The sequence below is a fragment of the Staurois parvus genome, unplaced genomic scaffold (assembly GCF_062004578.1).
Source record: "Staurois parvus isolate SC_StPar_1 unplaced genomic scaffold, SC_StPar_1.0 ptg000056l, whole genome shotgun sequence".
Classification (NCBI taxonomy): domain Eukaryota; kingdom Metazoa; phylum Chordata; class Amphibia; order Anura; family Ranidae; genus Staurois; species Staurois parvus.
In genome coordinates this window covers 899,546-921,207 of record NW_028317852.1, presented here as the reverse complement: position 1 = coordinate 921,207, position 21,662 = coordinate 899,546, and the positions used below count along the sequence as shown (strand labels likewise).

At 40.2% G+C, this 21,662-nt stretch overlaps 1 protein-coding gene across 3 annotated transcripts in view; it reads left to right on the top strand.

Annotated features, from left to right (window-relative positions):
• The window catches only part of LOC149469951 (EF-hand calcium-binding domain-containing protein 4B-like), a 133,764-nt gene that overhangs the window by 50,996 nt on the left and 61,106 nt on the right, over window positions 1-21,662 (top strand). Inside the window, exons 9-10 of one of the 3 annotated variants that reach the window (XM_089668176.1) lie at window positions 7,251-7,296; window positions 14,131-14,201. In XM_089668176.1, coding sequence (XP_089524302.1) covers window positions 7,251-7,296; window positions 14,131-14,201 — 117 coding nt within the window. Of the gene's footprint in view, window positions 1-7,250; window positions 7,297-14,109; window positions 14,202-21,662 lie in introns of all 3 variants that reach the window. The other 2 variants (XM_089668174.1, XM_089668165.1) reach the window with 2 other exon arrangements.

Below are 21,662 nucleotides of genomic sequence, written 5' to 3'. Positions count from 1 at the left end.
AAAATTGTTCTTGAATTAATCTCTAACAGTGTATGCAGTTTTCGTTTTGTAAAGTCTATTTGTTCCAAAATCAAAAGCATGCAAAATTTTGACCTATGAAATTCATTAAGTCACTGAATGTACTGCAAATGTTCATACTCACAAATATACACAAATCTACTAGTGTATAGCCAACTTAACTCTATACATATGGAAAAACCATATTTACTCATTATTACTTATGTACGCTGGGCTTACTGCTTAATAATTCTGCATAATGACTGGTTCTCTCAGTGATAGACCACAATGATTCTGTCGGTGTGGCTGAAAATTTATCTAAGCAACTGAGGACAGGGCAAAATAGATAATGAATAGAGGAAAATGTTATAATTCTGTATATGTTACATAGTCATGGAAATTTTGTATATTGATTAATGGATGCTACATAAAAAATATTACAAATATTACAATTGTATAGGAAAATATACTGTAAGTTTCCTTTAACAGTTCTCCATGTTGTGAAAAGATGCCATGCCCTGAGCATAATACGGGAATTTTTTTTTTTTGTTATTACAAAACAAATAACTAAGTAGAAAGGTATTTCAAGCTTTCACAGAGGTCTTCTTCTTTTTTTTTTTTTTTTAGATGTTTACAACTATGAAGTCATACATTCCCTTTCTGTAATGTAACTATTGTTAATGTCAGCCTTTCTTTACACATTTTTCTGTTAAAAAAATCTACTAGTGTATAGCCAGCTTTACTCTATGCATATGAAAAATACATATTTGCTAATTATTACTTATGTACACTGGGCTTCCTGCTTAATAATGCTATACAATGATTGGTTCTCTCAGTACAAGCCTGACCACAGTCATTCTGAAATTTGGCTGACATTGTATCTAAGCAACTGAGGACAAAGCAATATAAACAACCAATAGAAGGAAATTATTTAATTCTATATACAGTATCTCACAGAAGTGAGTACACCCCTCACATTTTTGTAAATATTTTATTATATCTTTTCATGTGACAACACTGAAGAAATAGCACTTTGCTACAATGTAAAGTAGTGGGTGTACAGCTTGTATAACAGTGTAAATTTGCTGTCCCCTCAAAATAACTCAACACACAGTCATTAATGTTTAAACCGCTGGCAACAAAAGTGAGTACACCCCTAAGTGAAAATGTCACAATTGGGCCCAATTAGCCATTTTCCCTCCCTGGAGTCATGTTACTCATCAGTGTTACAAGGTCTCAGGTGTGAATGGGGAGTAGGTGTGTTAAATTTGGTGTTATCGCTCTCACTCTCTCATACTGGTCACTGGAAGTTCAACATGGCACCTCATGGCAAAGAACTCTCTGAGGATCTAAAAAAAAGATTTGTTGCTCTACATAAAGATGGCCTAGGCTATATAAGATTGCCAAGATCCTGAAACTGAGCTGCAGCACGGTGGCCAAGACCATACAGCGGTTTAACAGGACAGGTTACACTCAGAACAGGCCTCGCCATGGTCGACCAAAGAAGTTTAGTGTACGTGCTCAGCGTCATATCCAGAGGTTGTCTTTGGGAAATAGACGTATGAGTGCTGGTGGCATTGCTGCAGAGGTTGACGGGGTAGGGGGTCAGCCTGTCAGTGCTCAGACCATGCACTGCACACTGTCGTCCCAGAAGGAGGCCTCTTCTAAAGATGATACACAAGAAAGCCTGCAAACAGTTTGCTGAAGACAAGCAGACTAAGGACATGGATTACTGGAACCATGTCCTGTGGTCTGATGAGACCAAGATAAACTTATTTGGTTCAGATGGTGTCCAGCGTGTGTGGCGGCAACCAGGTGAGGAGTACAAAGACAAGTTTGTCTTGTGGTGGGAGTGTCATGGTCTGGGGCTGCATGAGTGCTGCCAGCACTGGGGAGCTACCGTTCATTGAGGGAACCATGAATGCTAACATGTACTGTGACATACTGAAGCAGTGCATGATCCCTTCCCTTTGGAGACTGGGCCGCAGGGCAATATTCCAACATAACGACCCCAAACACACCTCCAAGACAACCACTGCCTTGCTAAAGAAGCTGAGGGTAAAGGTGATGGACTGGCCAAGCATGTCTCCAGACTTAAACCCTATTGAGCATCTGTGGGGCATCCTCAAATGGAAGGTGGAAGAGCGCAAGGTCTCTAACATCCACCAGCTTGGTGATGTCATCATGGAGGAGTGGAAGAGGACTCCAGTGGCAACCTGTGAAGCTCTGGTGAACTCCATGCCCAAGAGGGTTAAGGCAGTGCTGGAAAATAATGGTGGCCACACAAACTATTGACACTTTGTGCCCAATTTGGACATTTTCACTTAGGGGTGTACTCACTTTTGTTGACAGCGGTCTAGACATTAATGGCTGTGTGTTGAGTTATTTTGAGGGGACAGCAAATTTACACTGTTATACAAGCTGTACACTCACTACTTTACATTGTAGCAAAGTGCCATTTCTTCAGTGCTGTCACCATGGTGAGGCCTGTTCTGAGTGTAACCTGTCCTGTTAAACCGCTGTATGGTCTTGGCCACCTTGCTGCAGCTCAGTTTCAGGGTCTTGGCAATCTTCTTATAGCCTAGGCCATCTTTATGTAGAGCAACAAATCTTTTTTTAGATCCTCAGAGAGTTCTTTGCCATGAGGTGCCATGTTGAACTTCCAGTGACCAGTATGAGAGAGTGAGAGCGATAACACCAAATTTAACACACCTGCTCCCCATTCACACCTGAGACCTTGTAACACTGATGAGTCACATGACACCGGGGAGGGAAAATGGCTAATTGGGCCCAATTTGGACATTTTCACTTAGGGGTGTACTCACTTTTGTTGCCAGCGGTTTAGACATTTATGGCTGTGTGTTGAGTTATTTTGAGGGGACAGAAAATTTACACTGTTATACAAGCTGTACACTCACTACTTTACATTGTAGCAAAGGTGTCCGTTTATGAACCAGCGGTAATAGATCGCTGCTCAGTTCTCCGGCATTCTCGGAGAACACAGTTCTCCTGTGAATGCAGTTTATTAAGCAGTTCTCCGAACGAAGGGAGAACAGTCTCCAAACGCTGGAGAACGGTCTACAAACTCTGGAAAACGGCTCATTTTACTATAATCTCGTGAGATTACAGTAAAAGATCAGTTTACTAAGCAGAGGTAAATTATCTCTGCTTAGTTTGCGGTCCCTCTGATTCTCCAGCTCTGGGCTGGAGAATCTGGAGGGAGAACACAGATCTCCAGTGAAGGGCTGACATGATCTCCTGAGTGTCATAAACTGTGAATGACCAGAGAATAGCTGAGATCCGTTGAATCACAGCTATTCTCTGTGTCATAAACGGACACCAAAGTGTCATTTCGTCAGTGTTGTCACCTGAAAAGATGTTATAAAATATTTATAAAAATGTGAGGGGTGTACTCCTGTGAGATACTGTATGTTACACAGTCATGGAAATATGGTACAATGACTCTGAAAAATGATGGATGCTACATAAAAAAATTACAATGATAAAAGAAAAATACATTGTATTTTTTTAACCATTTTCTGTTGTGAAAAGTTGCTATGCCCTGAACAAAATGATTGAATTGATGTCATTACAAAACAAATAGCTAAGTAGAAAGGTATTTCAAGCCTTCACTTCACAAAGGTCTTTTTTTAAAGAAGTTTACAGCTATAAAGTCATACATTCCCTTTCTGTAATGTCAGTGTCAGCCTTTCCGTTCAAATAGCTATTTCCACCCTAAACGTGCTTGGGGCAGCAGCATGATTTTCTATTGTTGGGTTCTACATTGCTTGTCCTACATCAAAGTGAGTGAGGTTGTTTGTTACTGTCAGTATCCAGATAGATGCTTTAATCAGGACTAGGCTTATATGCTTTGCATAGAACCTAAAACTAAATGCGGACTTCCTGTTGCATTTGTGAGCCAGTAAACAAGATACCGCTGACTCTATCCACGCCACATACTGTAATGCCCAACATATGCTGAGCTCATTAATGGGTATCTAACAATTGCCCTGTAACTGCAACTTTTAAAGCTTAAAAATGTGTCAACAATGGCTCTGTTAATGCAATGTTTTTAGCTTAAAGGATAAGTTCACCTTTTGGACAAAAATAATAAATGCACATTTTTTTGTAGGTAAAAAAAGGTGCATTTATTATTTTTGTCTAAAGCAGCCTGTAAAGTATTACACCAATGATCAGTAGATTGCTGATGCTCCTGCAGACCTGTCAGAATATCTGCTTGCTGTACAGGATATACGGTCAAGCAGATATTCTGATAGGAAGCTTCAATGAACTGCCACTCCACAGCGCCGTCGTTGTTCATTGAAAACTACAAGCCCACAGCCACTGAGGCTGTCTGGACTTGCAGTTTATTCATTCAGTCCGTGAATGATGGCGTGGCCGTGTGGGCGGAGCCCCACACAGCCACGTTGTTTTCATATCTGACAAATAGTATGGGGAAACTTCTCCCCATATTATGTGTCAGAGGGAAGGGGAGCGGCGGGTGTGGCTGCAGCTATGGGAACATGTTACATGTTCCACCCTAAAAATGGGTGGAGCATGTAACATGTTCCCAATGGTGAACTTTAAAAACGTGTTTCTGTAATGGCCCTCTTACTGCAAATTTTACAGCTTAAAAACATGTCCCAAACAATAGCCCTCTTACTGCAATTTGTACAGCTTAAAATGTGTTCCCAACAATGGTCCTCTTACTGCAACTTTTATAACTTACAAACATGTCCCCAAACACAGAACTCTTACTGCAGCTTTTATAGCTTACAAACATGTCCCCAATAATGACCCTCTTACTGCAAGTTTTATAGCTTACAAACATGTCCTCAACAATGACCCTCTTACTGCAACTTTTATAGCTTACAAACATGTTCCCAACAATGGCCCTCTTACTGCAACTTTTATAGCTTACAAACATGTTCCCAACAACGGCCCTCTTACTGCACTTTTTATAGCTTACAAACATGTCCTCAACAATGGCCCTCTTACTGCAATTTTTACAGCTTAAAATGTGTTCCCAACAATGGCCCTCTTACTGCAACTTTTATAGCTTACAAACATGTCCCCAACAATGGCCCTCTTACTGCAGCTTTTATAGCTTAGAAACATGTCCCCAACAATGGCCCTCTTACTGCAGCTTTTATAGCTTACAAACATGTCCCCAACAATGGCCTTCTTACTGCAACTTTTATAGCTTACAAACATGTCCCCAACAATGACTCTCTTACTGCAACTTTTATAGCTTACAAACATGTCCCCAACAACAGCCCTCTTACTGCAGCTTTTATAGCTTACAAACATGTCTTCAACAATGGCCCTCTTACTGCAATTTTTACAGCTTAAAATGTGTTCCCAAGAATGACCCTCTTACTGCAAATTTTATAGCTTACAAACATGTCCCCAACAATGACCTTCTTACTGCAACTTTTATAGCTTGCAAACATATCTGCAACAATGACCCTCTTACTGCATCTTTTACAGCTTACAAACATGTCCCCAACAATGGCCCTCTTACTGCAGCTTTTATAGCTTACAAACATGTCCCCAACCACGGCCCTCTTACTGCAGCTTTTAAAGCTTACAAACATGTCCCCAACAATGGCCCTCTTACTGCAACTTTTATAGCTTACAAACATGTCCCCAACAATGGCCTTCTTACTGCAACTTTTATAGCTTACAAACATGTCCCCAACAACGGCCCTCTTACTGCAACTTTTACAGCTTACAAACATGTCCCCAACAATGGCCTTCTTACTGCAACTTTTATAGCTTACAAACATGTCCCCAACAATGGCCCTCTTACTGCAACTTTTACAGCTTACAAACATGTCCCCAACAATGGCCCTCTTATTGCAAGTTTTATAGCTTACAAACATGTCCCCAACAATGGCCTTCTTACTGCAACTTTTATAGCTTACAAACATGTCCCCAACAATGGCCCTCTTATTGCAAGTTTTATAGCTTACAAACATGTCCCCAACAATGGCCCTCTTGCTTCAAATTTTACAGCTTACAAACATGTCCCCAACAATGACCCTCTTACTGCAACTTTTATAGCTTACAAACAGGTCCCCAACAATGGCCTTCTTACTGCAAGTTTTATAGCTTACAAACATGTCCCCAACAATGGCCTTCTTACTGCAGCTTTTATAGCTTACAAACATGTCCCCAACAACGGCCCTCTTACTGCAACTTTTATAGCTTTCAATTATAATTATATTACATTCTCTGAAGTGGTTTAAAAACCCTGGAAGGATTAGCCAACTTCAGCTGCTTCACTGCGATAATAGACTCTGGAAATGAACTGCCACGTAGTGTCAAAATATTTTTCATGTTGAGGACATGCATGCTACAATGGAACTAAAGTCCCCCTGTGAAAAATTGCAAGGACCTAGGGATTTTTTTTTTATTTGCAAAAGAGACTTACCAAGTCTACTTTACCAAGATACAATTTCTCCACACCTTTAGTTTTTCTTCTCCTATGGAGACTGCATGGCGCATGCACCATGCAGTGTACATATCGGCTTGCTCTTGGCATGGGAAATAATAGAATCAGGTACTGGGGATGCTGTAACTCCTCTGTGCATGTGCAGGAGTTTCAACATCAATGGCCATCCAATGGCTGAAGAGAAGCACTGTTGGACTCATAAGTAACAGCAGAGGAGATGGTGGTGTCATCAGGCAGAGCAGCAATAGGATCCTGGATCTATCATCACTGGAGTCAGGGCACACTAAGAAGTAAGTGTGTATTCACACATTATGGCTCAATACCACCCACCCTATTCCCTAGCAGAATTTATTTCTGCTTTAAATCATGTTTATGCATAGCATATAACATTCTCCAAGGATGTTCCTCTCATACCTGGGCACAGTATCTTGACAGCAACTGTTGCTGGTTAAAATTTTCTTGAACGATAAACAGGAGTTTTCACTGATTTGTTTTAATCTGTTGGTTATCAGTCTGTCTTCAATTTTCTGTGAAAAGTCAGAGATACAGATCAGGAACATCTCAGGACAGTCAGAAGTCTTTATCTGCATACCTGTTCTGTATTAATACTTTAAAGTGTTGATGCACAATTTGGGTAATACTGTTTTCTTTTCTGGTATACTGTCCAGTTTTTATCATTTTCTCATGAGCCTGTCCTAATTACAATATTGTTTTTTTGTATCTTTGCCAAGCAATTGAATAATACAGTATGATAAAGAATTGATGATGTTAATTTTTATATATTTGTCTTTCTTAGGGAGGTAACAGATTGTAAAGATTCTATGGACATTTCAAGTGCTCAGGTGTAGTATCCTTGCATTGAATATTTTGGCAACCATCCATTATCACTCTGATTTAAATGTGTTGTAAAGTTTGGCAAGTGCTGTAATGTTATCCAGAATGGGAAGCAGCCCACAGATAGCTTTAATGGCTGCTTGCTAACTGGTGCTGAATCCTGTGTTATTTGAGACATAGCACAGTGAAGCACACTCCTAGATATGTGCTAGGTTAGGTAAATTTAGTTTGGGCTCACTGTAGTCAGTTGAGCTGTGTGTGATTATTTTGGTCTGTTGTATATTTCACTGGCTGCAGGCTTGACTTCTTCCCTTGTCTTTCTGGAAAGTTAATGGAAGATAGAGGACTAGGAGAGTCTAATCAGCAGCTGCATATTTCTCTGGCCAGTCCCTGGGGAGAATGTGCCCATATGGTGGCTGGGAGAGTGTATAAATACTATGAGACCTGGAACAGAGGAGTCTTATGTCTTAAATGAAGAGGCCACAGCCAGGACGGCTGCTGTCCTTCTGGGCAGACTCACCATGTGTCTGCTGTTCAATGTGATCCCAGCTAGGTTGCTAGGGGGCTATTTTGCTGAAAGTTGCTGGAGCTGACTGAGGGACTTTTTATCCTGGGTTCTGGTCTGGTATCACTAGAGAGATGTCTGGAAGATATTCATCCAAGGGTTTTAGTGAGTACAGACTGGTGTGAGAGATTCCTGAGACTGTGTGCGGTGGCCACCCCTCTTGTGCTGGAGTCAGCGCTACTTACAGGAGACATTGTGTTTGGTATCCTGAAAAGCTAATTTTCAACATTTCAACAAGGGCTCAGATCCTTAGGAAGAAGTTTAGCATCCTCAAGTTGCTGTTAAAGAAGCACAGTCTACTATTTGTTTGTGCAACGACTCTGCTGAAATCTTTAAAAAGAACATTAATGTCCTCAATTTCCTGATCAAATTACTGGAGTATCCCACAGTTACCCTGAACCTATCCAAGTTCAAGTTTCACAATAAAGCATCAGAAAAGCATATGCCTAGACTGTTCATTGATCTAATAGGAGTGACTGTGTGTTTGGCTGCGCAGCAATTATGGGAAAAGACCCTAGAAACCTTAAAACTGCGAGCTGTTAAGTACTATAGCTGCATGAATAAAATTCTTCACTGTGCAACTCTCTTTAAAAGTGCCTCCCTTACCTTTTGTTCATGAAGGCTAAGCGATACCCATTAAGATTTCTATCATTCAGCCTCACAAGCTGAACAAAAAAATCAATAGATTCCCATATCCCATGGCTGGAGTGGTCTCCCTGCCTGCTATTTTATTCTGACATCCGTTGCTCCCACAGTTGTCAGAATACCAGAGAAATTACTGTTTGGCCAAGAACTTTACCCCAATGTTTTTGATTACCATATTGAAGTTGAAAAACCAGATGGTATAGACAGAGCCATCCACATTTTGAATTTTGGCTGATTATGCTGGAATCAGCTGAAATTTGAACCATATATAGCCATTATAGGAGTACAGTCATGTGAAAAAGTAAGTAGACCCTATGGAAATTGTTAGAGTGGTTCTAAAAGGTCCATGTTTTCTTACCTTCATGTATTCTATCCTCCATCCACCTTCCAATCCTTGCCTGAGCCCCCGCCCAACCAGCGAGGTTCTCGACAGCCTCTTTCTCCTCATTGGCTGAGACAGCAATGGGAGCCCATTGGCTCCCGATGCTGTCAATCACAGCCAGTGAGCCAATAAGGACAGAGAGGGGGCGGGGCCGAGCCATGGATCTATGTGTCTTACGTACGCTCGGGGATGAGCATGCAAAGGTGCCCCCAGAGCCGGCGGCTTTCTCTGGGGGCACTGCTCAAGGAGGAGGAGCCAGGAGCTCTGGAGGGGACCCGAAAAAAAAAAGGATTGGGGCTGTTCTGTGCAAAATAATTGCACATAACAGGTAAGTATAGACATGTTTGTTATTTTAGAAGAAAAAAAAAAACAAAGGTCCAGTGTCACTTTAACTTTTTCAATATACAGTCAGGTCCATAAATATTGGGACATCGACACAATTCTAACATGTTTGGCTCTATACACCACCACAATGGATTTAAAATAAAATGAACAAGATGTGTTTTAACTGCAGACTGTCAGCTTTAATTTGAGGGTATTTACATCCAAATCAGGTGAGTGGTGTAGGAATTACAACAGTTTGCATATGTGCCTCCCACTTGGTAAGGGACCAAAAGTAATGGGACAATTGGCTTCTCAGCTGTTCCATGGCCAGGTGTGTGTTATTCCCTCATTATCCCAATTACAATGAGCAGATAAAAGGTCCAGAGTTCATTTCAAGTGTGCTATTTGCATTTGGAATCTGTTGCTGTCAACTCTCAAGATGAGATCCAAAGAGCTGTCACTATCAGTGAAGCAAGCCATCATTAGGCTGAAAAAACAAAACAAACCCATCAGAGAGATAGCAAAAACATTAGGCGTGGCCAAAACAACTGTTTGGAACATTCTTAAAAAGAAGGAACGCACCGGTGAGCTCAGCAACACCAAAAGACCCGGAAGACCACGGAAAACAACTGTGGTGGATGACCAAAGAATTCTTTCCCTGGTGAAGAAAACACCCTTCACAACAGTTGGCCAGATCAAGAACACTCTCCAGGAGGTAGGTGTATGTGTGTCAAAGTCACCAATCAAGAGAAGACTTCACCAGAGTGAATACAGAGGGTTCGCCACAAGATGGAAACCATTGGTGAGCCTCAAAAACAGGAAGGCCAGATTAGAGTTTGCCAAACGACATCTAAAAAATCCTTCACAGTTCTGGAACAACATCCTATGGACAGATGAGACCAAGATCAACTTGTACCAGAGTCATGGGAAGAGAAGAGTATGGAGAAGAAAAGGAACTGCTCATGATCCTAAGCATACCACCTCATCAGTGAAGCATGGTGGTGGTAGTGTCATGGCGTGGGCATGTATGGCTGACAATGGAACTGGTTCTCTTGTATTTATTGATGATGTGACTGCTGGCAGAAGCAGCAGGCTGAATTCTGAAGTGTTTCTGGCAATATTATCTGCTCATATTCAGCCAAATGCTTCAGAACTCATTGGACGCCGCTTCACGGTGCAGATGGACAATGACCCAAAGCATACTGCAAAAGCAACCAAAGAGTTTTTTAAGGGAAAGAAGAGGAATGTTATGCAATGGCCAAGTCAATCACCTGATCTGAATCTGATTGAGCATGCATTTCACTTGCTGAAGACAAAACTGAAGGGAAAATGCCCCAAGAACAAGCAGGAACTGAAGACAGTTGCAGTAGAGGCCTGGCAGAGCATCACCAGGGATGAAACCCAGCGTCTGGTGATGTCTGTGCGTTCCAGACTTCAAGCTGTAATTGACAGCAAAGGATTTGCAACCAGGTATTAAAAAGTGAAAGTTTGATTTATGATTATTATTCTGTCCCATTACTTTTGGTCCCTTAACAAGTGGGAGGCACATATGCAAACTGTTGTAAGTCCTACACTGTTCACCTGATTTGGATGTAAATACCCTCAAATTAAAGCTGACAGTCTGCAGTTAAAGCACATCTTGTTCGTTTCATTTCAAATCCATTGTGGTGGTGTATAGAGCCAAAAATGTTAGAATTGTGTCAATGTCCCAATATTTATGGACCTGACTGTATTTGAAATAGAGGTGAAGGTGATATACTTGAGCAAATGATACATAAAACTTACATACCAAAAGAGGAGATCGGGACCTTTCCGTGAGTACTGGACATGTACCCAGGGCACATATGTACTTTTTTAAATAGAAAGCAAATGTGCGGCCGCTCGGCGTCTAGGCCCAGATACCGGGAGGCCACACATTTGTGTGCGGCAGGCGTGAAGAGGTTAATAGCAAAAAGTCCAAAATGTTTTTTTCTCACAATTCTCAAAAATCTTATAGCGCAAAAAATAAAAAATGCACAGGCGAACAAATACCACTGAAAGAAAGCTCAATTCGTGGGAAAAAAAGGAGGTACATTTCATCTAGGTGTGGTTTTGCATGACTGTGTAATTGTCAGTGAAAGTAACGCAGCGCCATAATGCAAAAAACGGCCTGGTCAGGAAGGGGGGTAAATCCTCAGGAGGGCAAGTGGTTAGACATATAGGCAAAGACCAGGACTTCTGAAACAGTTTGCTGTGGACTGTTGATTTGACAATAGATTTGATTGCCCATGGTAACTGTAGACATGTTTGGTACAAACTGAAGACAGATTTTTGGGGAGAAAAACCTCATACCACCTGTGTGGATGTTGGTGGAAATGTTATGGTTTCAGGTTGTTTTGATTGCTGGCCGCACGCTGGCCGCGCAAGCATCCACAAACTGCTATGGGCTCGGCAGCTGCAGCTAGCCGTTAACAGGTGTCAATAACAGTAGGCCACTGCCATTCCCACCAAGGCACAAAGCCTGTATAAATGTAACCATAATCTACAGAACAGCACGTCCACAAGTGCACTGCTAGTTTTCTCGCAAAAGGCACAATTTTCAGGCTAGTGCTTGATCCGTGACTGTGACTGGTTAATGCAAACTGAAAAAGTCTCAAAACTCTTTTTCTACAAGCCATTTTTAAGTAAAACTAAAGGCAAAAACCCTTTTTTTTCATTTTGACAATTTTATTGCCATATGAGTCCCATTGAGGAGATTTCCCTTCACTTTCGGTCCCATAGCCAAAAGAGGAAGTGAGAAGAAACCAGGGTCACTAAAAGTAACATCCCCCTTGGTAGATTCCCCCTCTATTTCTGTGCTCCTGACGACCCACAATTTGGGATTTTCTTTCACTATTACACTATGTGACAACGGTAAACAGGACATACCCACATGGAAGAAAAATATATTTGAGATATATTTTAAAAATATTCTTCCCAAATATATTGACATATATTTTAAATGCTACAATTTTGGCCATATTCAATATATTTCAATATATATATATATATATATATACTGCATGTTGAAATGCGTTTTTATTGCAGAATATATGGAAAATATTTTTTAAAATAAATTTCAAATAAACTGTATGTCTTTAAAACACAAATCTACATTTTTGGGATGCATTTACAAATATATGTAAAAAAATATATGTTAAAATGACTTTTTTATATGTTTAAAAAAAATCTGAAGAACATATTTAAAAAATATATTTTTTTAAAATATTTTTCATATCTTTTATAATATATAAAAAATGCATTTCAACATCAAGTATATATATCATATCATTTTAACATATATTTTAACAAAAATCTGAAGAATATATTTAAAAAATATATTTTTAAAAAATATTTTTCATATATTTTATAATATATAAAAAATGCATTTCAACATCAAGTATATATATCATATAATTTTTACATATATTTGTAAATGAATTCCAAATGTGTAGATTTGTATTTTTAAAGACATACAGTATATTTGAAATGTATTTTTAAAAATATTTTTCATATATTTTGTAATAAAAACTCATTTCAACATGCGTTGTGTATATATGTATGTATGTAAAAAAAAACATATATTTTTTTTCAAATATATATATATCTCAAATATATATTTCAAATATATGTATATATGTGTGTGTATATATATTTTTCATATATTTAAAAAATATTCTTCCCAAATATATTGACATATATTTGAAATGCTACAATTTTGGCCATATACAATATATTTCAGTATATATATATATATATATATATATATATATATATATAATATGGCCAAAATTGTAGCATTTCAAATATATTTTATTTCCATATGGGTATATAGGGCATATCTCCCTAACGGGGGCATAGATAGCAATAAAAACCTGACAGGTGTTCTAATCCATCTCCACTCTATCCAAAACTAAATATAAAATTGCCTTTAGTTATACTTTAGCAGTAGAATTGATGAAGTCATCTCTTCTGCTATACGCTTGTTGAAGAATGTAGACTGCAAGCACTGTGCAATGCAAAGAGCATGGTTAGCTTGGAGTGCTGACCTTCCACCTACCAGTCTACTAATGTGTGAGGGATTACAAGCCACTAATGTCAAGACATTTTAAAGGTACTTATGGCAAGCTAGCTATATGTAAAAATTAATTTAATGTTTTAATAATGAATACATTGAAACTGGATTGAATGGCATTGTATGTCTTCTAAGAGATTCTAAAAAGGTGTATCATTATAAATGTTGTTGCAGTCATGTCCCCTATGGGACAAAGTACATGTATTGCTTTGTCACATGTTTTTAAGTGCTCTCTAACCTACCTATTATTATACAGGATTTATATAGCGCCAACAGTTTGCTCAGCGCTTTACAATATAACGGGAGACAATACAGCAACAATACAGTTCAATACAAGAGGGTTAGGAGGGCCCTGCTCCTTGAAGCTTACAATCTAGGAGATCAAACCTGCCCCCCTTCTCTCTTGTGGCCTATCCAACAACAGATTTGAAGGAGACAGCTGATTCATAAGTGCAGCTTATCTCAGCTGTGAACACTTTCCACAGACAAGGAAAGGCAAGAGCAATGCAAAGGAAGGGGGATTCTCCTATTTTATTCTGCATTCCTCTTGCTGCTGCTTGTTTGTGGAAAGTGTTCACAGCTGAGATAAGCTGCGCATATGAATCCGCTGTCTCCTTCAAAGCTGTTGTCAGATTGGCCACAACAGGAGGGGAAGGGGGGCAGGCCAGTACTCATAATGAGGGTTCGAAAGCACTTAGCAACATGGGGAAAATTACTACATGTATTTTGTCCCATAGGGAACGGCACTTTACCAACAAATTGTAATGATAGATCTTTAACTTCCAAAGATTTAAAACCATTGTTTGAAACAGTTCTACCAGATTTTTTTCCAGGATCCTACACTGAAAGATCAGCATAAGGAACATGAGCCTGAAGCCAGTGATCCCCAGGAATCTGCAGAACAGTAAGTATGATTGATGTTTTATCTTTAGCAGTATCCCATGAAGTACTTTCTGATCTCAGATGCTTTCACACAGTAGCATCAAACGCACTGACTGTTTTACTTTGACAAGACTTTGATGTCTGAATTATACACATTCTGCATTTCCTGTTACAATGGAAGGCTGCTGAATGCGTACTGTAATAATGACAACATGAAGCGAACAACACAGGAAACAAATTGTTTTTACATCATAACATTCTCATTTCAGTTCCTCCTTTTTTTTTTAAAAGATGTTCCTATAAATAATGTCACTGCAGGTTCGGCAGTAAGCTGAGAAACCTGCTTTGTGAGAAGGAAGTAAAAATTATTGTAAGTCAAAAGGGGTTTAGTGCAGGCAGGACGTGAGTAATGTGTAGCAGAGGCAAGTTCACAGGTATATCATGTAGGATGGCATAAGTGTGAAGCCTTCTCTCTAAACAGTAAAATGCTATAAAAATTTCAAGGTAGACTTCAGAGTTCAAACCACACATTATCGCAAGGTCATCTGATGCTTTAACCAGTTGTCTACCAGGGCAATGTTTTACATTTTTTGCACACATGTTAAAAACCTGCATTTTTTGTTATAAATACTTTAACCGCTTGCCCTCCAGAAGATTTACCCCCTTCCTGACCAGGCCATCCTTTCAGCACTGCGCTATTTCAACTGGTAATTGTGCAGTCATGCAATGCTGTGCCCAAATTAAATGTATGTCTTTTTTCACACAAATAGAGCTTTCTTTTGGTAGTATTTGATCACCACTTTTTTTTTTTTGTGACACAAATGAAAAAAACCCAAAAATTTTGAAAAAAACCCAGTATTTTCTATTTTTTTTTTTATAAAAAATATCCAACAAACCCAAAGTTAGTCATAAATTTAGACCAAAATGTGTTCTGCTACATATCTTTGGTGAAAACAATCCCAATATGTGTATATTAATTGGTCTGTGTAAAAGTTATAGCGTCTATAAACTATAGTGTGTATATATACTAGAATTTACACAGCTTTTTCTTTCTGACTGCCTATCATATTTCTTGAGGTGATAAAATGCCAGGGGAGTACAACCCCCCCCCCCAAATGACCCCTTTTTGAAAAGTAGATACCCCAAGGAATTTGCGGAGAGGCATGTTGAGTCCATGGAAGATTTTATTACAATTTTTTTTTGACACAAAGCTGTCAATTAAATGATATATTGCTCATGTATGCCATGGCTATATGTGGAATAACACCCCAAAACACATTCCACTACTTCTCCTGAATATGGGGATACCACATGAGAGACTTTTTGGCAGCCTAGCCACATACAGACCCCCAAAATCCAATGACCACCTTCAGGCTTCAAAGGGCATATTTCCTCATGTCGCTTCCTCACTACCTATCCATTTTTGGAAAGTAGACACCCCAAGGAATTTGATAAGAGTCATGGTAAATATTTTGCAGATTTTTTTTTAATCACTTTTATTGTTATCACAGGGAATGTAAATATCCCCTGTGATAGCAATAGGCAATGACTAGTACTCTTTTCTGAGAAATCTGGGGTCTGTTAGACTCTAGATAACTTCTCTGCCCTTAAGCATCTGATCATACCAAGATCAGTGTGATCAGATGCTTTCCCAATTTAAAAATATCTTAATGTTAATATCTGGCAAAATGGAAATGATAAAATGCTCGTAGCTTCCAGTTTCTTAGACTCAGTGGTGCATTCAGGTTTTGCTGCTAGGCAACACAAAAATTGGCTCCCCCCCAATGGAGAGACCTTGACACCGACCAACACTCCCCTCCCCCAAAAAGAAAGCCTGACATTGACCAACAACACCCCCCCACCATCACCCGAGAGAGCCTTCCACTACCACCGCCCCTCATAAACTGGCAACCCCCGACACCCTGACAAGAGATAAGACACTCACCTTCACAGCTCCAGACATCCCCAGGAACAAGAGTCAGGCTCTGTATACACCATCAAGCAGCCCGTAGCCTGTCTCAGATCCCACTAGGTCCCCATGTTGCGTGTGTCCCTTCTTCCTTTCCTTCTTTTGGGGGATGGCTCTGCCCCCCTGAAAAATGCTGCCCCCCCTGAAAAATGCCACCCTAGGCAAATGCCTTGTTTGCCTTGTGGTAAATACACCCCTGCTTAGACCATAGAGATGATTGGAGCCATTCTGGTCTCCAATCAGCTCTATGGTCAGCCAGTGCTGGCTGCATTCTCAGATTCCCCTGTGGGAGGGGAGAACCCAAGAAAACCATGGAAGGCGACGGGAAGGGGGGACATCCCTTTCTGCTGCTTGTAAAAACAATCAAGCAGCAAATTAACCTCTAGGATTGCTTTTAATGAAAGCAACCACCAGCTAAAAATAACGATATCAGGATGATGCCTGCAGCTGCAGGCATCATCCTGGTATAACCGCTCAAAGTCCAGCGATGTACCAGTATGTTGCTGGTCCTTGTTGGGCATATATGTAACAGCAGAGAACATGGGCATATGATGAATCAGGTCTGTGGACCAATATGACCACAATTCATTCTTTTTTGTAAAACCCATGTAGAGGGTTAGTCCCAAAAAAGTTTTAAATTCAGAAACCGTGACAGTTTTCCATGCAAATTGTCTGGCAAGAGCTGAATTTGGGTGGATGGCAATGTATTGTTGTGTGTGTATAAATTGCTTTGGCCTACAACCAATTGATGCAAATCTTCTGTAAAAAAAAAGTGGAGGGGCTAAACAATAGTGATAACAGCGAACCTGCTAACACTGCGTTTTTGGGACACTATTCTAAGGAGGCATTAGTATAGTTCTGTTCATAATCAATATATTGATCTGTACAAACACTATACTAGTAATGACTGTGATCAGTGACCTATAGCGTGAGTGCGATAGTGTGCAGGCAATCTAACGCTAGCTGACTCTGGCTGGGAGGGGAGCTTACAGACCCTGACACTATCTGATGTCGCTAGTGGCAGTAATACAGTGATCAGTGAAAGATTCTACATATAAACACTGTACTAATGGCACTGTTATGGACCTGCCGGCGGTAGCCTCTAGCATTCCACAGACCAGAATTCCCCAAGGCGCAGAATTTAAGCCCCAACCTGCTTGTTCACCAGGGCCCCTGATGGTGGGGATGCACTTGGAGCAGGCCGAAACCAGGTTGTGGCCCCCGGGTGCACCCAGCTGTGGTAGAAGCACTTACCGGAGGTGTATAGCAGGTGAGAGCCTGATGTAAGGAGGTAGAGAGAGCGGAGTCAGGCAGGCCGGGTCGGTAGCGGTGGAGGCAGGACGGTATAAAACAATAGACAGAAGGATAACTGGTCACAAGCCAGGTTCGGTAACAGGAGATCAAAACGTGCAGGATTAGACAGGAGAATGGTCAGACAAGCTGGGATCAGAGCAGGAGACAATCAGCAATCAGCAAATCAAGGTCAGGCAGGGTCGGCAACAAGGCAATCTAATTCAGGAAACATAGGATACAGATAAGACCATACGGCAATTAGAGTGTAGATATGACCTGTTTAAATAGGGCGCCCTGCGCCCTCATTGGTGCCAGGCGCGCATCCGCGATCGTGAGTGCGCATGCGCGGCCGCCGCTGCCGTCACGGGTGCCAGGTCCTAAAGCTCGCATGCTAATGTGGCCCGGCACACCTTGCATGCGCAGACCCGCGCGCGATCGCGGAAAGATCTGGGGTCCCTGACAGGCACTGGCTGGGTGACTGGGTGATCAAAGGGTCAATGGGTTTATAGAGGCAATCAAAAGGTTAAAAGTGCTAATCTAACATGTGTGTAAAATGTCCTATTTTTACTTAGTGCAGTGTTCGATCTTCTCTCCCTGGACTGATGGGGGGGGGGGCATCAGGGGGCGCGTTCACACCCCAAAATAGAAAGCGACACAAGGGTACGTTGCTTTGCCCAGAGCCGCCACTCACCTGCATACTGCGGGCAGATGGTCGGCAAGTAGTTAAAAAAAAAAAGACCGTTAAAAAAAATTTTTGCTAATTCTCAATACAGTATTTTCTTTTTTTTATCATTTTTTTTTTGTTAATACTTATATCAGTGTAATACAATGTTACCATAGTTAACCTTTTATTTGGACAGCATTGTAATTGCAAAAGCTGTTTTTGAAATAAAAACTGTCACTGTGTAAGTCAGGAACTTGTAGGTATAGAACCTTCTGTATATCAAAGCAAACCTGTAGTATGTTGAGGGGAAAACAAAATAAAACTGCAACTGTATAGTAGATGGTATTCAATGCCTCATCCTACCTCCAGCCTGTCTCCACTATGGTCTCCTGGAAAAACTAATTTATCTGTAATATACAGAACACACCTAATCCTCAGCAGGGGTGTAATTAAAGATCACAGGGCTCCATAACAAAGTACCACCCAAAAACAAAATTTAAAAATCTATCCTACCCTCAAATACCACACTCACATGTCTATGATTTACAGATGTGAGTAATAGTTTGCATATGCCATTAAAAAAAAAACATAACCAAACTTAAAAAAAAACAAAATAAGAACAAAAAAAAGGTTACATACTTGCTTGCATCCTGAAAAATAAATCCCTGTTCTCATGGATACACTGAGCATGAAAGCAACCAGAAATGTGTGTGTGTGTTTTTTTATTTAATTCATATTTATTTGTTGTTCTTTTGTGTTTAGTGGAGAAGTACCCCCTAACATTGGTCATTGGGAGTAAGGCTGCCGATATATTATATAATTTCCTTATACAATTTTCCTCTAGATTTACCAAAAAACATAAATGAGAAGGTCAAACCTAAATAACAGTTTCAACTGTATTCATTTAGGCAGGGCCTTGCACTACATAGTTGTAGGTCAATCTAAAGGTAATTGTACAAAAAAATTGTACAACGTATTGCCAACCTAGAAATGCCCCCATACCACAGTGGTCAGAAAGAAGAAGCATGATCCCTAATATAGGTGATCATAGGGAGGAAAATTGCCCACTTATATTTTAGATGACTGCCGGGCGCTATGTATCTTATTCTGTATGTTACACGTTAGTCACAGTGAGGAGTAATCCAAACTCTGCAGTGACATCTACAGTACAAAAGAAATACTGAAATGCTTTGGAACACATAAGTACTGTGTCAGGAAATACAGTTGTGTCCAAAATTATTCAACCCCCAATGCTGTAAAGGGGTTTAGGGACTATAGTGTACATTTGGAATTGTATTCAGAATCAAATCCTACAAGGACGTTGTAACTACCCAAATGCAACTAAAATGACATCAATTGTTTATGTAATACAGTAGTAAATGGTTCTTATGTGGTTTCTTCATTGCCACAATTATTCAACCCCTTAAAGACTACCACTCTGAAGAACAGAGGTTCATACAGGTGCTTTCCATCAGGTATTGAAAACACCTGTGGATGTCACCGAGCAGCAATCAAGCATAATAAGCACCAATTAGGCAGCTTTAAAATGACTGTGATACTCAGCTCCTTCTAGACATTTACTGGTGTGGTTACAAACATGGTGAAGGCAAGAGAATGGTCCAGGAAGACAAGAGAAGAGGTGATTTCTCTTCACAGGAAGGGCAATGGCTATAAGAAGATTGCAAAGATGTTAAACATACCAAGAGACACCTTAGGAAGCATCATTCGCAAATTCAAGGCAAAGGGCACTGTTGAAACGCTACCTGGTCGTGGCAGAAAGAAGATGCTGACTTCGACTGCTGTGCGCTACCTGAAGCGTAGAGTGGAGAGAAGTCCCCGTGTGACTGCTGAGGAACTGAGAAAAGATTTGTCAGATGTGGGTACAGAAGTTTCAGCCCAGACAATAAGACGCACACTGCGTAATGAAGGCCTCCGTGCCAGAACTCCCAGGCGTACCCCCTTGCTGTCTCCAAAGAATAAGAAGAGTCGACTGCAGTATGCCAAAAGCCATGTGGACAAACCACAAAAGTTGTGGGATAGTGTTCTGTGGACTGATGAAACAAAATTAGAACTGTTTGGGCCCATGGATCAACGCTATGTTTGGAGGAGGAAGAACAAGGCCTATGATGAAAAGAACACCTTGCCTACTGTGAAGCATGGTGGAGGGTCAATCATGCTTTGGGGCTGTTTTGCTTCTGCAGGTACAGGGAAGCTTCAGCGTGTGCAAGGTACCATGAATTCTCTTCAGTACCAGGAGATATTGGATGGAAACGTGATGCAGTCCGTCACACACCTGAGGCTTGGGAGACGTTGGACCTTTCAACAGGACAATGATCCCAAGCATACCTCCAAGTCCACTAGAGCATGGTTGCAGAGGAAAGGCTGGAACATTTTGGAGTGGCCATCGCAGTCACCAGACTTAAATCCGATTGAGAACCTCTGGTGGGACTTAAAGAAAGCAGTTGCAGTGCGCAAGCCTAAGAATGTGACTGAACTGGAGGCCTTTGCCCATGAAGAATGGGCGAAGATACCCGTAGATCGCTGCAAGACACTTGTGTCAAGCTATGCTTCACGTTTAAAAGCTGTTATAACTGTAAAAGGATGCTGTACTAAGTACTAAGATTGAATGTCACTTGGGGGTTGAATAAAACTGATAATGCTGTGAGCACAGAAAAGACATTTGTGGTTATTTCATTATAACTGTTATGTTATATTTGTCTGACCTACAAGTGCCTCTTTAATGTAAATGTAAGCAAGATGACTGAATGATCAAAAGCAATGTCAAACTGGCCAAAACACTCAATTTCAGTGGGGGTTGAATAATTTTGGACACAACTGTATGCATGAGCCCATCATAAGTGGTATACAAAAAAACATAGATGCAGATTTCACTGATCAAATATATGTTTATAAAGGATAGGGTACATTGATCATTTTTTTAAGGAAATGGTAATGGTCACTTGTATGTTTTACTTATGCAGCATAGCACAACCTAAAGGATAACTAAAGCCAAACTTTGTTTTAGTCTCGGATAGAGTGATGACGGTTTAGGCTAGCCATAAATAAATTGAAAAGCTAATGAAAATTAAAAAACAAAATTTAAACAATCTTTCGGTCTAGCATTAAATGGCCCAATCATTGTATTAGCAATTTAACAGCAAATTTCAACATTTTTCCAGTGGTTTTCTACTTCTACCCCTACTGCTCAAGCATATCAAAAAATGTTGTTCAAATGATTGACCTACAAATAATAAGAATATTGTTTGTTTGAAAAAAAAATGTCCATAATGTTCATTCATTCATTTTCGATCCTGAAATGTAAATCACCTGTCACAGTGAGTACACTAACCATAAGAAAATCTAACTATCAGTCTACCGATTTGATTTTTCATTCAATTTTCTATTGATGTATGACCTGCTTTAGAACCTCAGTATTGTCCTTGTTGCGATCTGTGCTTCACTCTCCATTGTTTTGGTGACCATTGTGATCAGTACAGAAATTGATGGGAAAAATTAAAAATTTTGAGATGCCACCAAAACAGAAATTTTCCAATGGG